The 17250-nt window shown below is 40.1% G+C and overlaps 1 protein-coding gene, 1 long non-coding RNA gene and 1 pseudogene across 2 annotated transcripts; all 3 read left to right on the forward strand.

Annotated features, from left to right (window-relative positions):
• Positions 1-737, forward strand: part of LOC149103502 (uncharacterized) — a 2620-nt pseudogene extending 1883 nt beyond the window's left edge.
• A 940-nt stretch (positions 738-1677) lies between these two features.
• On the forward strand, positions 1678-2772 carry LOC149103503 (uncharacterized). Its single transcript, XR_016202126.1, has 2 exons — positions 1678-2149; positions 2240-2772. It is a non-coding gene; the product is annotated as an uncharacterized LOC149103503 (long non-coding RNA).
• Positions 2773-14240: 11468 nt separating this feature from the next.
• On the forward strand, positions 14241-17046 carry LOC149103504 (uncharacterized). Its single transcript, XM_089273416.1, has 6 exons — positions 14241-14314; positions 14468-14551; positions 15179-15355; positions 15691-15786; positions 16127-16325; positions 16702-17046. Exons 1-6 carry the CDS (start codon positions 14312-14314, stop codon positions 16836-16838), a joined length of 696 nt encoding a protein of 231 aa, XP_089129542.1. The 5' UTR covers positions 14241-14311; the 3' UTR covers positions 16839-17046.
• The last annotated feature ends 204 nt before the right edge of the window (positions 17047-17250 follow it).

Consider the following 17250-nt stretch of genomic DNA (forward strand, 5'->3'; position numbering starts at 1 on the left):
GTGTTGGAATGCCCAGAACCAGCATGTGCTAGGACATTCAAATCTGTCGAAGAAATGGAGCTGCAGATATCTGTTGGACAACATACAGAGAGTGTGTGCGACAAACGCAAACGAGACTGGGTTGAAAAATTCTCACCCCTTACTCTTTCAGAAGACGACAGCACTAATGTTATCGAGAGACAAGGTAGCGAACCTTTCCAGTCGAATTTAAGTGAAGGATGAGCACTCAATAAACCAAACGGTGGCGCTGTTCGCTTCTTAGAGAAAGTAAGGCAGTATCTCACCTCCAAGTTTGAAATTGGTGAACAATCTGGAAGGAGAGAGGATCCGCGACAAGTCTCGCAAGATATGAGGAAAGCGAAGGGGTAAAACGGGGAGCGCCTGTTTTCCCGGGAAGAGTGGCTAACCGAAGCCCAAATACAAGGATTTTTCTCCCGTTTGTCCTCCTCGAGAAGGAGACGGGCAGGTCCGTCTCCAAGCACCGCGGTGACGATAAATCTGACGAGGAATCAATTGACGAGAAAGAAGTGAGTCACATGACCACCGTCGAATCAGTTGTAACAGGAATTGGCTTAACGCATCCGATTGTCTATGACTTTTATGACTTGTGTGACTACGTCAAGAAGAAAAATCGAACTATTTTACTGTTTCCATGCTTAAGGAAAGCTGTATTTTCTTCGAGCTCCTATTTAAATCTAGAGATTCCAAAGTTGTTCTAATGTCAAAAATAAAGGAAATGACTCATGAATGCCAGTGCTCAGTAAAAAGGATAATTACACCATCAAGCAGTGACGCAATGGCCCTTGTTGCTGTCTGTAATGGAGAGATTGTAAGTTGGTTATGAAAATTACACTTTTTTCTGTTTTGCTTTGACTTAGTGAAGTGGTTTTGTCACAATTTGAACAGACAGGCATCATTCTTACGTAATGTTTTAACGGGAAACCAAACAGCGTAATTTAATTTCCGAGTACGTATATGTTCAGTCGTTCTTAGCCACCATTTTGCCAGAACAAAGTATATGTATATATTTAGTTTGTTACACAAAAAACAGTTTACTTGTAAAAACCTTTGTGTTTTTTTTATATCTTTACATACTTATAAAAAATTGTAGAGGGTAACCGAAAATGAAAAAGAAAAGGTGTCCTGCATAGCAGTCTTTCAAATTTCCTTTTAGCTAACAGGCAGTCGTGTAGAGGCTTGGGGCGAAAGCAACCAAAAAATTAGGAGCAGGGGGAGGAGCTTATTTAGCCGGCCTTTTGCATGTATTTGTATATTTACTCGTAAAACTCTTTGTCGTTGTCGTATGAAATGTACAGGAAAATTGCAAATGAAAAGAATAGGGTTTAGTGATAAAGGGTCAGATCGAATCAAGGAATGAGCTGAAACTAACATAGTTCACTTGACAATTGTATGTTGGGCTTAAAAGTGGACAACGCTAAAAATTATACAATACTAGTTTTATTAACACCATAGGTAAATGACATTGGTCACTGTTATGGAAAATCATATTTTAGAGTCAGCTTTGTATAAAGCAATGATTATGCATACATTCCTGGGAACAGCAAAAAATGATTGTATAGTATAGTGTTCATTCCGTGCAATGGGGTATAAATTAAAAGTTCTGGAAGAAAAGACACCTTATTTTATACCACTTATGACAAGCACAAAAGTCATATGGGTACCCAGGTTAAGAATATTTGAATAATTCTATTAATTAATACCAGCTCTAATTTAAAGGACAAAGTTATGAGAATAAAATAAAAGTTGTCTGTACATGCCTTCACTGTTTAGACTGAGAGTCCTAAAGCTTTTTTAGCATGTATTCGAATACCTTGTGACGATAAGCCCGCCACCCACCCCACCCCGCGCCGTATTGTTTTCACTCAGCGGCTTGTCAGCGGTCACGTTTATGACGTAAACATGGCGATCACTTCCTGATTACCTTCCTTGTCCGATCAGAAAATCAAAATACCAGCGAGGTATTGCCTCGAAGATGAAGCAGTTATGTTATTTGATTCGTACTTCACATTCGAGTCGAAGCTTAGGTGGCACAGGTTATTTCTTACGGTGGAATCGACGAGGGGAATTCGAACACTAGTTGTAGTGTTTGAATTGTTGGAAGAAATGGTCGCATGGGGATGTAGGAATGGTAAGTTTAACGGACAATTTCAAATTTTGCCGCTGGAATTGGAAGTAAAGTTCATTTGAATGCTTTCGTATGTATTTCTGACGGTTTTAGATCTACCTGCTCGATTTATATCTGCAACGCTTCATGTTGACGAGTCCCTCAAAATGGTAGGCCAAACTTGGAGATTGCCGAAAATTAGGTAAGTTCACGGAGTTATAAAGTTTTAGTAAAGGTCGGGCCGCGAAGTTTTTTTCTGTAGTTACCTTTTCTATGGCACCGACTTCCTAGCTATGTTAGTTGGATCAGTTAAGAACGCCTCACTTTTTCAAAAATTTACTTTGAATTTGATCGGTTTTCGTGTGTGTGACTTAAGCGAACTGATAAGGTGTCACTAAAGTCTTCCTGTTTTCTTGATTGAAAGGTGATGTTCACGAAAGTCGCCTCGATGGATAAGATAGAGTTAATATACATGGCTGTGGTATTTGTTTTTTGCTGAGTCCCGTAGTTTTTTGTAAATTGTCCTCCAAAGTTGTCTCAAATTTAAGTCTTAAAAAGTGTCACGACAGGCCTTCGCTTGATTGAAATTTAATTTCCGTAAAACTCTGAAAAATAAAGAGATCCGATCAAACGGATTGTGGTTTTAGAATAGGTAAATGAATGTCTTAAAACACACAAGAAATGAGTTAAATCTGTGTCTCAAGCAAAATCGACCGGACCGCTCTTACAGAGACACTCTCTTAATAAGAGCTAATTCTAGACCCAAACGCTCTGATTTATATACCCTATCCTAGAGTAAGCTGCTTGAAAAACATACCCTTCACAGCGGCACATACCTATAATTATAGCCCATACATGCAGGGCTCGAAATGAACTTTTTCGTTCGGGAGCCAGCTGGCGACTAACGGAAAAATTTTGGTCGCCAGATCGTAAATTTTGGTCACCAACTTATTTTATATAATTATAACTTACACAAGAACGCGATTTTATACGTTACTTTGCATGCAAGAAAAGTCACAACTGAAGAGCGAAAACAATTAAAAACAACACGAGTAACACTTAGTTATAAAGCTACTGTTGTTCTCAGGTGATATGTCTCTGGTCCGAAGGTGATGGTTGTCTCCATAGTCATTTTAAACGAAGCGAAGCATAAAACGTTTTAAGTCCGTGGTTTTCATTGTCAGACAAACACGGGTCCTTGCGTATTTTCCCTTTGCTACTTCTTCGAAATGCCGTTCTTTATTTTCGACTTGCTTTCCTCGCCGCCTTTCGCTGCCGACAAACAACGCCATGCTTGAATCTTCATTCCCCGCACGTAAAAACTCACGTATATTCCTTCAACTGATTGGTATCTGCCGCCAGTTTCGCGGCAAATGAAAAGCACATGGTGTTGAAGTGCGCCTGCGATCCCAGTTTCGGAAGAAACCGCTGAAACAATATGGCGCGCCGTGAACGCAGTATCGACGTGTCGAAATACATTCCATTTTTTCGATTATCTTGTAATATTCAGACATTATTTTACTGGGGACGGAAAGGTGAGTTGTACACTAGCTACCATATCCGATTGATTTCCTAATATAAAGATTTAAAAATAAAGTTGTGTCGTGGTTTTCTTTAGTTATCGGACAAAACGCGAGTCGCCAGCTGGCGACCAGTTCTGAAAATTTGGTCGCCAGTGCTCAATTTTTGGTCGCATTGGCGACCAGTGAGTCGCAATTTCGAGCCCTGATATGGCCGTGCCACCCCCCCACCCCGGGACTTGTGGGCGCCCCTGCAACGCCTACTGAGCGAGGGCTGGAGTCCAGCGAGTCAAGGCCATGCGCTAGCTGTTCGGCCAATTTGTTGACGTCTCTGGAGGAGCACTTGTCGAACGGGGGACTTGATGTAAACTTATTGAAGTATTTCGCCTTGAACAATGCAATTTTCAGGCTGCTTGTTCCTGATTCCTTTTGACTTTCAAACTCCAACTGTTAAATTCAAAGGAAAACGAATGACAAACCACTAGAATCGCTATTTATACTGCATCACAAATATCTTTATACCGTACACCAGACAAGCTATGTAAAGCACGTATATCCTCAGCTCTGGAGGGTGCTAAACTTAAGTGAACCATTTACAATTTTTTATTGCAACTTTAAAATTCGCACTATCATCAAACATGACTTCAAAAAAAACTGGCAGGTATTTTTAAGGAATGCTTTTACCGCGAAAAGCCAAAGGCTTGGTTTATTAAATGTAGAAAACACTCGTCTGCGGCTCGTGTGACTTAAACTGTAATTTGGCCTCTCCTACATGCAATCACTCATCGTTTACTTGAGATTTCGGATTTATATGGACTCAAACAACTAATTAATGAACCAAAGCGTGTTACAGAATCCTCATCTACATTAATTGACCCGATCTATACAAATTATACAGACAGGGTAGGCTGTTCCGGAGTGTCCCATATTGCCATCAGCGATCATAGCCTCGTCTATGTTTATCGGAAACTATCTTCTGATTTACCATCTAAGGGACACAGTCTTCCATCTCTTACAGAAATTTTCGAAATCTTGATCGTGAAAATTTTCGAAATGAAATTGCTCAGCAAAACTGGTCGTTTGATGAATCAGAAGATCCAAATTTGGTATGGTCAAACTGGAAAACAAACTTTTTGCGCATTGTTAACTCACATGCTCCTCTTCGAACTAGACGTACTAAATTGAACAAAACACCCTGGATTAATTCAGCCTTGAAGAAGGGTATGCGTTGTCGCGATGCTGCTAAAAGGAAAGCGGTAAGAACAAAGAATCCTCAAGACTGGGCCAATTACAGAAAGCTCCGAAATCGAATCAACAGTGAAGTGAAAACCACTAAGGCATCCTATTATCACAATAGTTTTATTCAATCCGACGGGAATGCTCGAAGGACTTGGAGAACTATAAATAACCTCATGTCTCGTCGTCAGAACAAACGGATAGTAGAGGAAGTGAAAGTAAATGACACCTCTATCTGTGACTCTAACGAGATTTGCAACGTCTTTAACGAACATTTTTCAACTATTGGGCCCAGACTAGCCCGTGAAATACCTTTAACTTCGGCCGAGGAGTCGGTTTATTTAAACTCTGTTCCTGAAAACTACAACAAATTCTTTTTCGTCCAACTACTACCAGTGTTGTCTTTACTCATCTAAATAAATTGGCAAAAACTAAAGCTACAGGGCTAGATAATATCTCTGCTAGGTTGATTCGTGAGTGTGCTGATATTATCTCAGGCCCGTTATGCGATCTGTTTAATAAATCCCTGATGTCTGCCATATTCCCTGACGACTGGAAATTTGCCAGAGTGACTCCATTGTTTAAACAGGGCGAGTAATTTGATTTAAACTACTACCGACCTATCTCAGTGATTTACGTAGTCGCCAAAGTGTTCGAGAGGATTGTGAACGATCAGTTATACAACTTCTTAAATAGTGAAGAAATCATCTCTAAACAACAATCTGGTTTCAGGTCTTTGCACTCAACTGTTACTGCTCTTCTTGAAGCCACTGACAGCTGGGCGTCTAATATCGATTGTGGGTACGTCAATGGTGTAGTGTACCTCGACTTAAAAATGGCATTCGACACTGTTGATCGTGAGATATTACTAACTAAAATGAATCGGTGTGGCGTTCAAGGGAAAACTCTTGATTGGTTCAAATCGTATTTAACGAATCGCACACAACAGTGCTCAGTTAACGGTTATCTCTCTGACTTCACCACTCTTCAACGTGGTGTGCCACAGGGAACGATCCTTGGTCCTCTTTTATTTCTAATTTATATTAACGATTTGCCTAACTGTTTATCGTTCAGCGTACCTAGAATGTATGCTGATGACACCCACATTACTTATGCTGGTTCTGATTTACATTTGATCCAGTCTAATCTATCTCACGACCTTGAAAAGCTAAGCAAATGCCTAGTGTCTAACAAACTTACCTTGAACGCTACAAAAACTGAATTTATGCTGATCGGCTCCAGGCAAAGATAAAGTACTCTATCTGATACACTCGAAGTTTCCATTGATAATGTTCCGATTGAACAAGGTTTTTCTGTGAAATCCCTTGCAATACATATCGATGAAAATTTAACGTGGCATTCCCACATTGGTAAACTGTGTAAAAAGATCGCTTCCGCTGTTGGAGCCATAAAGCGAGTTAAGCCATTTGTGCCTCAATCCACCCTCTACTCAGTAATTACAACTCACTAGTTCAAAGTCACTTTGATTGCTGCAGCCTTGTCTGGGGTAATTGTGGCAAAACATTATTTAAAAAGCTACAAAAACTACAGAACCGTGCTGCTCGTGTTATAACTTCATCAAACTGACGTGGATGTCGATTCCTTATTTCACAAAATCAGCTGGAAAGACTTGAAATCTCAACGTCAAATTTTCAAATTTTCAAGTCTTTAAACGGTCTTGTTCCGGAATATCTCACGTCTAAATTCATAAAGCGAAATGAATCAAGCTATTCTCTGAGGGACTCGGTAAACGAACTTGTTGTCCCCTTTCCAAGAACTAACTACATGAAAAATAGTTTTAGTTACAGCGGCGCTACCCTTTAGAACAGCTTACCCTGTAACATTAGAGAGTCTGGTTCATTAAACAAATTTAAACGCCTTTTCTGCCATAATTTTTAAACACGGCATTCATGGAAAGCAGGATTTTTCTTAAGTGGCACATTAATGTAAGTTAATATAATGTTAGGAATTGGATTTTTAGTCATTATTATGCAATTTTTTCTACCTGATGTTTTTACCGTGTATAAGTAATGATTAAAGATTAAAGATTAAAGATTTCCCTCGTGTTCTCAAATTCCCGTCGTGTTTTATCACAGTGTAATACACGGCTTAGGCTTCTTTATTTGTTAACGAAAGACAGTCAATTTGCTGTAAATGCAAAGTCTAGCATAGAGTACAACTGAAGTAGTCCCTCTTTCGCTTAGTCCGTAGTGCGTGACGCGAAAGAAAAACGCGAGGAAAAAATGGCCGTGTGAAATCCTCGGGTGAGACGCACGGTTCGCGTGATAGTTTTCTTTCAGTTTTGGTTAGTACCTTATGTAAGACTACGTATAATGTCCCAAGGATATGGCTGTAGCTGTAAGCCCTTGTATACCCCTGTAAACCCTTATATATCCCTGTAAACCCTTGTATACCCCCGTAAACCTTTGTTCACCCTTGTATACCTCTGTAAGCCCTTGTACACCCCTGTAAACCCCTGTATACCCTTGCAAACCCTTGTATACCCCTGTAAACCCTTGTATACCCCTGTAAACCCTTGTATACCCCTGTCAACCTTTCTTTACCCTTGTATACCCCTGTAAACGCTTGTACACCCCTGTAAACCCTTGTTTACCCCAGTAAACCCCTGTAACCCCTTGTATACCCCAGTAAACCCCTGTAACCCCTTGTATACCCCAGTAAACCCCTGTAACCCCTTGTATACCCCTGTAAACCCAACCTTTGTAAACCCTTGTATACCCTTGAATACCCCTGTAAAACCCTGTAGCCCCTTGTATACCCCTGTAAACCGCTGTATACCCCTGTAACCCTTTCTATACTCCTGTAAACCCCTGTATCCAAGGTGAGGGCTCTAATTTTAATTTCCATAACAAAATGTCTACAAAGTGCAGTTTATGACATTTTTATCTTTGCTCTTTTTAAGTCCATACCAAATGAGAGACCCAGCCTTGAGCAGCCCACGCTGAACAAAATTGATGTGGAGGCTCTGAATTAAGAGAGATATTTACAAACTTTTGGAGCTGCCTAATCACTCGCAGTGGCCTTTAGAAATTCTTAAAAGGTGTCCCAAAGTGCAGAGGCCAGCAAATGAAGATATCACCATTCCTGATCATTTGCAAGCCATACGTGACAAAGAAACAGTTGGGACTCAACAGGTGTGTTTCTTGGTTTATGGCAAGTGGTGCTTAGTATATGTATTATTACTACATTGGCAGATGGGTACAGCTTACAGTGTACATGCAGCTTACAGATTTTTGAGGTGTAAAGTATGTTAATGGAAATTTAAAGTTAGGACTGAGCATTTGTTAGGAAAAAAAAAAACAATAAAACATCCACATTGCATACATCTCCACAGGTGTACTTGTACTAATGAAAATCATTTAAAACTTGTATTTAGTGTCCAGATCATTATAATTTTCTTCATTCATGGAATCCCTAACCATAAAATATGCTGATGCAACCCATTTAACTAAGCAGTGTGGTTTTTAGTTTGTCAGATCTACACTGCACTGGACGATACAGGCCATCACGAGAGCGGGAAAACCCAGTCGAAGCTGTGGATGACTGCTTGGAGAACATTGAGGTGGGAAAGTTTGTGGCAGTCCACCTGGTCAATTACGATAAAGTGCCGGTAATTGGAAAAGTTCTTCAAGTGAATGAAGATATGGTCAAGATCCAGTACTGGAAAGGATCTTTTAATTAAGGGGAAGTGGAGTCCACAAGACGTGCCCAGAAGGTGGACTCCATAGGTTGATGAGCTCCCCAGAACTTGTATCATCTTATGTTCATATTCCTTAACTGAGGACAGCAAACTGTTACCGTCTACCAGAAAGCATCTCCAAGAGGAGTACGCCAAATTAAAAGAGAAAGAATAGAATTGCTTGTAATATTAGAAGAACACTACAGTACATTACAAAACAATTTTACCCACACTCTTCTCCTTTGAGCATGGTTAAACTGGTTGTGTAACTGAAGTGTCAATGAACTGGTAGCCCACTCAAAAAGTTGGATTGAAGGTGTAAAAACGTGTTGGGCAAAGCTAGAATTACATGGTTCCAAAGGTTATATTACGAAACTTGCATTGATCACAGCAATCACAGCATGAATAGCAATAACTTAAAAAATGTACATAATCGTTAATAAGTAATAGTTATTTAAACAAAATAAAGAAGAAAACGAGTTTGGAAAGTAACACCTTTCTGGTGTTCTTTAGAGGATCAGAAATTCTGAACCTTTTGTAGTGTTCTTTGGGGGTTCAGAAATTCTGAATCGTTTTCTATGGAGGAACCTCTCGAGGCAAGAAATTCAAAAAAAATCATTTGGTTTCCTATGCGTGGCCATTAAGTTGTTATCAAGTTTGCATCTCCTGATCTGTCCTCTTCTAGCTAGCATAAACAGTAGCTGTGCCTTAAATATTTTAAATTAGGTCAATGAAACGGTTTTTCTTGTTGTTATTTAATACTGTATTTTTTCCCTCTTATTTTATTAGTTAATTTCTGATTTCGTATAGTTTCGTAATTCGGCTATTAAGGCATGGCCTGCCTAGATTAGCCTTTGCTAGTTGCGGACATGCCCTTTTTTGTAAATAAATTAATTTGAAAATAATTAAGTGTATATAGTGTACTGCAGTTCAAATAAAGAATAGGAAATTGCTTGAAAGAATTTTTTCATTCCTTGCAAACAGGGAAACTTTTCGTCTGACTTTTAACACCAGTTTAAGATTCAGAGTATACTGCAAAAATCGTCTTTGGAATTAAGTGGCAATCATGGATTTCCGTCTAAACTCTACGTTTCACTTTAGGCCAATTTTGCACTCATTTCCAACGGAACTTCCAAGAATGCAACGTAAAAATAACTATTCTCCGAGAAAGGTTTCTATTTTACACCGAAAAAGCAGCCATTTTTGAGGTGATTCTTAGAATTTGCCCTAAATTTTATCAAATTGGAACACCACATTTTAGTCTGGAATCTTAGCCAATCGATCTCGTCTGAAATTGTTGCAAAGATTTGCCAGTCTAAAAAAGCAGACTTTCTTTCGCTGTTTCATGGTATAAACTATATAGTCTACTGGTCTCAATGCCGCAATGCACTTTTAGAAGTTCTTTCACTTTTCATTCAGCTCTTCCAAATCAAAGGTTTTTAATCAAAGCAGCAAAACTTGATACGATAGTCACTAGCATCTGGATATTTTTATTTATTTTTATCACACGACGGGCCTTGAAGCATCTCCTTGCTGTTTTCAGTAGCCGCAGCTATGCCACACACATCTCCAGCGGGAGGGAGGGAGGGAGGGAGGGAGGGAGGGAGGGAGGGAGGGAGGGAGGGAGGGAGGGAGGGAGGGAAGGAGGGAGGGAGGGAGGGAGGGAGGGAGGGAGAGGCGCATGGGGAGAGATAAGTACGACAAGAAGTCTGATATTTTGAACTACTGTTGATACACGACATCTGCCCAATTACTTGCAACATATTTCCGGTTAGTATCCGGTTGGTTTCCGGTTAGTATCATGGCCACTACGTAAAGGAGCATAAAGAGCACGGAAAAAACTGCGAACACTCTAACCTAGCCTGACAAAACAGCCCTCCTTTGCTCCTCGCTCGGAGTGACACGCCACTCGGAGCAAGAAGAGAAGCAGGACGGCTGTTCTCGCAGGCAAACCCTAACCTAGCTAAAATTGCTAACACACTCAGCGGCCGTCGACCGCAGTCTTGCTTCCCGCTTAACATCAACAAGGGGGCCGTGGGATAGGAGAAACCAAGAGCGGGAAAGGCAAGTTTATGTTGGGACGTTCGTGCGACATTTTTGACCATGCGAAAGTAAAATGATCCACTAAAGTTGACTTTATGAGACCCTGCCACGGTGGCCTTTCTTTCGTATTTCATAGACAGTCGTAAGCAGGGAACGAATAGCGTTCACCTCCAACTCGGCTTTACACCATTAGATAGTTCCTAAGACCATCTATGCTTTCATGCGCCTAAAATAAACTGCAGAAATAAGCGGTGTTATATATCTCCCACGTTATGGACAGTTCACGGTAAGTTAGCGGATTTTTCACGTCCATGAGATACCCTTTGAGCGACGACATATTTTGCAGTTTAGATCTATCCCCTAAATGACGTTGTTTGCTATTTACAGTGTAATATTAAGCCGCTTATTTATACGATCAAAGGGTTGCAGCAATATGATCATTGCTAAAGGAAGTGCTTATGCGGGGCCACATGTACAAGGTCGCCTTTCGTGAACGTATGACATGTTGCAGAAAAAGTAATCTAGGAAAACTTAGGGACACATCAAAAGTTACGCGACCTGTGCGCGTTCCTTCATTTATAACCACAGCCACTTATTTCTGGCCCAGATAAGTTTTTTGCTCTTTTGCTTGTTTCTAGGAACTCTTCCAGGACCGTCATTTAGAGTTATTGGGCATGCACAGTGCCAACATAGCTGAAGGAGGGTCATGAATACCGGTTACCAGAATAGTAAAACCCAAACAATGGGAAAATCAGTCTAATTTTAGCCGTCAATTATCTAATCCGTAATACCCTTGTTTGAGTTTAGTTACGTAATCTGGCACCAATTTTCCCGGCACATGCGCAGTACTATGATTGCTGAGGAGAGTTGAAGAGCTGACTTTAGCTGACTTGGAGGCCACGTTTGAAAATTAGACAAAATACACCAAATTAAAATGTTGTACCAAATTGTAATGCCATCATGGATATGACAAATAGGCCCCATAATAATCATCTGGATCTCCACAGTCATGCTGCCCGAACAAAGTTTTAAATGTTAATTAAAATGTTGCAACTTAATGTAAAATATTTAGTGTATCATGCGAGGAAGCTGAAATATAGACAGAACGCAACAAACTGACTGATTTAATTCCTAAGTCGGAAGGTATTTCTTTTCACAGCAGTAACGAACTAGTCATTTCTTTGTATCTATATTCCTGCCGGCTCTAAGCCAGGGGTGGGGTGGGGGTAAAAGGAAGGGTACTCAGCAAAGTAACGGGGATGATCAGTGAGAAGAGGACTGTGGAGAGGCGCATGGGGAGAGATAAGTACGAGAAGAAGTCTGACATTTCGGACTACTGTTGATACACGGCATCAACCCAGTTACCTGTTCTAGTATTTACGTTAATTATTTCCGACTACAGCATTCAGGTATCCAGAAGAGCCGAGAGAACCAGAATCGTGGCTCAAAGGCCGTCCGACGCTTATTTTTGTGTGTGTCGACGATCGCACTTGCGACTGATAACTTCCTGTTTTTGTTGTCTCAAGTAAGCAAAACAGTGTCACAACATATTTCCGGTTAGTATCCGGTTGGCTTCCGGATAGTATCATGGTCACTACGTAAAGGAGCATAAAGAGCACGGGAAACATACGCTAACCTAACCTGAAAAAACAGCCCTCCTTCTTTGCTCCTCGCTCGAAGTTGAACGCCACTCGGAGCGGGAAGCGAAGAAGGACGGCTGTGTTCGCAGGCTAACCCTAACCTAGCTAAAATTGCTAACACACTCAGCGGCCGTCGACATAGCCTTGCTTTTCGCTTAACATCAACTAGGGGGCCGTAGGGTAGGAGAGACCAAGAGCGGGAAGGGCAAGTTTATGTTGGGACATTCGTGCGACATTTTTGACCATGCGAAAGTAAAACGATCTACTAACGTTACTTTATGAGACCTTGTCAGTCACGGTAGCCTTTCTTTCGTATTTGATAGACAGTAAGCAGGGAACGAATAGCGTTCACCAACTCGGCTTTACACCATTAGAAAGTTCGTAAGGCCATCTATGCTTTTGTGTGCCCAAAACAAACTGCAAAATGAGCAGTGTTTTAAATCTCCCTTTATCGACAGTTCTCGGTAAGTTGGCGGATTTTTCAAGTCCATGAGATACTCTTTGAGCGACGACATATTTTTGCAGTTTAGATCTATCCCCCAAATGACGTTGTTTGGTATTTACAGTGTAATATTAAGCCGCTTATTTATACGACCAAAGGGTTGCAGCAATATGATCATTGCTAAAGGAAGTGCTTATGCCGGGTCACAAGGTCACCTTTGGTGAACGTATCACATGTTGCAACAAAAGTAACCTAGAAAAACTTAAGGGCACATCAAAAGTTATGCGACCTGTGCGCGCTTTTCAATTTATAACCACATCCTCTCATTTCTGGCTCAGATATGTTTTTTGCTCTTTTGCTTGTTTCCAGGAACTCTCCCAGGAACGCAATTTAGAGTTATTAGGCATGCGCAGTGCATCCAAAGCTGAAGGAAGGAGATGAACGCCGGTTACTAGAATAGTGTGTGCAAACAATGGGAAAGTCAGTCTAATTTTAGCCGTCAATCATGTAATCGTTAATAACCCCAATTGAGTTTACTTACATAATCAGGCAGCAATTTCCGCAGCACATGCGCAAGACTATAATTGCTGAAGAGAGTTAAAGAGTTGATTTTAGGTGACTTTGAAGTTACGTTTGGAGAATTAGACAAAATGCATCAAATTAAAATGTTGCACGTTGTTGAAAATCTATTGCGAGCAGTGCGGATGGATATAATTTTTACCAGTTTGTTGTGATCTTTGCACCAAGTTGCAATGCCATCATGGACATGACATATAGGCCCTATAATAACTTTCGGATTTCCGGATGTTTTTTCATAATTATTAAGAGAGGGGTAGGGTAACAGCACGTATGGTTATGAGCATGTTCTGTAGCGCCATAGCTGAAGGAAGTGCTAGTGCGAGGTCATAAATGTGACCTGTGTTGTAGAGCTGAAACAATATAATGAGATAATCAGTTCAGTTGCAGCAAGAGATAATCTCTTGGTTGCAGGTGTAAAATATCATATAATCCGTAACATTCCCCTTTTGAGTTTGGTTCCGTCGAGTGGTCATACAATCTGGATAGTCAGGTACATATATTTGCACACATGCGCAATAATATGATTGCTGAAGCGGGTTGAACAACTTATCCTAGGACACTGTGAGGCCATGTTTGTTGATTACACGCATCACAAGGTGAATTTTTCAGTTACCATGCATTCTGTCATGATCTTTGCACCAAAGTGTATTACCATTGCCAATTTCAGGTCCAATAATAAGTTTCAGTTACCCCATATTTTTCAAAGTACTTATTTAGAGGCGGGTAGGGTTGATCCCGGAACTGCAATCGGAACTGCACTTATACATATTGAACACGCGCAGTAGCACCATAGCTGAAGGAAGTGCTAGTACGAGGTCATAAAGGTTGTAATATTGCAGCTGAAACATTTAGAAGTCAATCCACAGAACAGGTGTAAAATTTCATGTAATTGGTAATATCAAGTGAAAGGTCGATAGTATAAAAAAGGTTAGTTTATGAATTTGCATCCATTCTCATTGGAGAAAGGTTCAAGTCCTCTGCCACAAGAAGAACGAAGAACTGTCGCTATTCTGTTACAAGAGAAAAATGGTGAGTTTAGCTTTTAATTTGACAATTTTCCTATTCGCTACTAAGGAAATTTAACACATGTTCTAGTCAGAAAAATACCAGAAATCTAGAGAGCTTGCTTTTCCTCAGAAGCCGGATAAATCTCTTACATATGTTGTTTCTTTCCTTCATTAGGAGTTCAAGGTGTTCCTTCTGTGTTTTTCCGTCCTTGTTGCTGCTACATCTGCAGCGACTGTCCGCAAATGTACGGACAAAGAGGTAAATAAAAGTAACGCCTTTAAAATTGAGTACTCCATTGTAATTACTATGCGTTTCGTTATGTGTAGTAGAACTGATTTAAAGTTTAATTTATCGTCTTACGCTCAAGAGAAACTTAGCTTCCAAAAGGGAAAGGATTTCGAGGCTGCATTCCAACACCTCTTGCCGCGAAATACGATGTAGAAAAGGGGACGATTAAATCAGTGGACAATTAATCTTGGCCATGATCAATAAAATGCCAACTGATCAGCTTACATGGACCAAAGTAATGCATAATTAACAAGTTTACTCACGTTTTACGAGTCTTAAAAAGTTTATCCTAACAGTAAGCATCATGTTCGTCGTTTGTAATCCGTGTCAATCGTTTCCAACCTAAACCATCCTTGTTTCTTTATGGTTTATTATTATCTCTTTGGTGTTTTTCTACCTTAGTAAGCTACTATTTTCAGGTTTCCTTCAATTGCAAGCTAATGTTGTACGTGGCCATAATAACTTAAAATATACCGTAACTGAGCTCCTTTGGTGTGAAATTCCCCTCGGAGGCTTATCGTTGAAAAGTGGGACTAAACGCCCGCTACATTATATTAAAAGATCGGATAATTACCCTGATACGTTTTTATTCTTCAGATTATGCAGGATCCCGCGCGTAATCCAGTGTCCAAATACACATTGAAGGTGAACAAAGACGGCAAGGATTATGACGAACAGGTTGAAGTTGACACTGAGAAAGAAACAGAGACTTTCCACGTGCTAAAGACTTCGCCCGATGATGAAGCAGGAGATATCCTCTACGACTTTAAGAAGGTTATAACATGATTACACTTTTTATACACTATAGTACGTATACTACAGGTTATTCTAGTGTACATGTCGGTCAACAGCGGACTTTCTTGTGCTACAAGACAGTGTCATCTCTCTTGTGTCTCTGAGTGTGTCAATGATATGATCTGTCTTGAAACTGCGGATATGAAAATATATAGAGCCAAGTTCGTAATGAACAGCCTTTACGTACTTCGGGAAACTGGTTTCCTTATGTCAACTTAAACCTTAAGCCCCCTTTCGGCTTATTAGTCACTTAACTTTAATTCAAGAGCTGTTGTAGAACTGCTAAGCAAATCACGTGTGACCTTGTTTTGCAGAATTTGACGATGATCCATCTGCCAGCGACCAATTCCTGCTTTTTGAGAGATTCAATCGATGATGTTCCTAAGCCAGGCAACTTAAAGAAACTGCTGGTAACTTAACGTTTGTTTTCGTTAGTTTGAACCATGGCGGCATTTGAAATGACTCAAATATACATTTCCCAAACTCAATCTCCCTAATTTGTACATTTACTGATTTCAACCCGTTCCTTTATAGTTAATGTCAAGTAAGGAAGTAAATTATATGGAATCTATTAGCTAAGACTGACAAAACTGGGCTTTAATGTCTTGAACATTGTTTATGAATAGGTGAAAAAAAAGTCTTTGGGCTTCTCAAGCCATACGAAAGTCTGGTTCCAAGCTAGCTAACATTTTATAGATCACTTTCATAGAATGAAGAATTTCCCCTTTTCATATATTACTTTCTTACTAGGGAGATAAAGGTGGACGGGTTACGATACCAAGACAACAAACTGAAGTGAAGCTCAAAGTTGTCGGAACTCTAGAAGACCGTTCTGAACTGAGTGATGAAATGGCAAATCTATGTGAAAAAGTTCCCATTAACGTTGTTGTCGAGGGGGAGGTGGATTCAACTACCGCTGTACAACTCAGAAAAACAGAGCTGACGACACGTAAGTGAACACAATCGAGAAACCGTGGTGGGAGTCATTATCTGTCACAGTGTATTAATTAATTAATCAATAAACTAATTAATTAAAAAATTGGTTAACTAAATATCGATTTACATCACTTAGTGTGTGATCTGTCCCACAGCACGTGAACCTGACGGGGGATAAATCGAATCTGTTTTTCCCTTCATTAGCAGTGTAGTTTCCTCTTCTATTTTCTTATTTTGGTACATTATGATAATTTGCATCATGTTGCAACTCAGATAAGTATATAGTCCCTTCGCCATCAACGAAGTTTAAGGACGACTTAAAGTACAGTCGAGTCTTACAAGCGTCTGAAATCCACAAAAGATTTACCTCTTGTTTCTTGTCTGTTTAGGTTCCAAACGTGGTTTGGGGTTTTGGATATGTCACTGGGTGTGTCGCAAAGAGTGCAAATATATCTGCAGTATATTGGGCTGCTATGCTGTGTGCGATGATATCTGCAATGAAATCTGTCGGTGGGTCAGTGGATAAAGCTTCCTTTGTCTGCCTTTACCGAGCAATTTAATAATACTGATATATTATTCTTTGCTTCGTACAGAATACAATTAGCTTTTTTTATAATTTGTCTGTTGATATAGAAGGACAAAAAAGCTAGAGCAAGTTTCACAGTTAAAATCACTGATTAACACTGTAAGAGATTTAATGAAGCCAAGCAAATAAAGCCATTTAGTTTACCACAGTCTTGACTTGCCTCTCTATTATTACTTGGGCATAGCCCACTGACCCACTATTAGTCTGAAGGCCCAAACCGATTCCACCTAATGATTGATCGACCGGCCATTGTTTTTCTTCCTGTCGTTTACAGATTTGTATTCAGTCAACACTGGTTTACGGCAAGAAAAGCAACTCGCGCTAGGACGAGAGTGTGGGGTCTTTATGAAAG

The sequence above is a fragment of the Orbicella faveolata genome, unplaced genomic scaffold (assembly GCF_042242905.1).
Source record: "Orbicella faveolata isolate gen_17 unplaced genomic scaffold, um_ofav_v1 contig_35, whole genome shotgun sequence".
Taxonomy (NCBI): Eukaryota; Metazoa; Cnidaria; class Anthozoa; order Scleractinia; family Merulinidae; genus Orbicella; species Orbicella faveolata.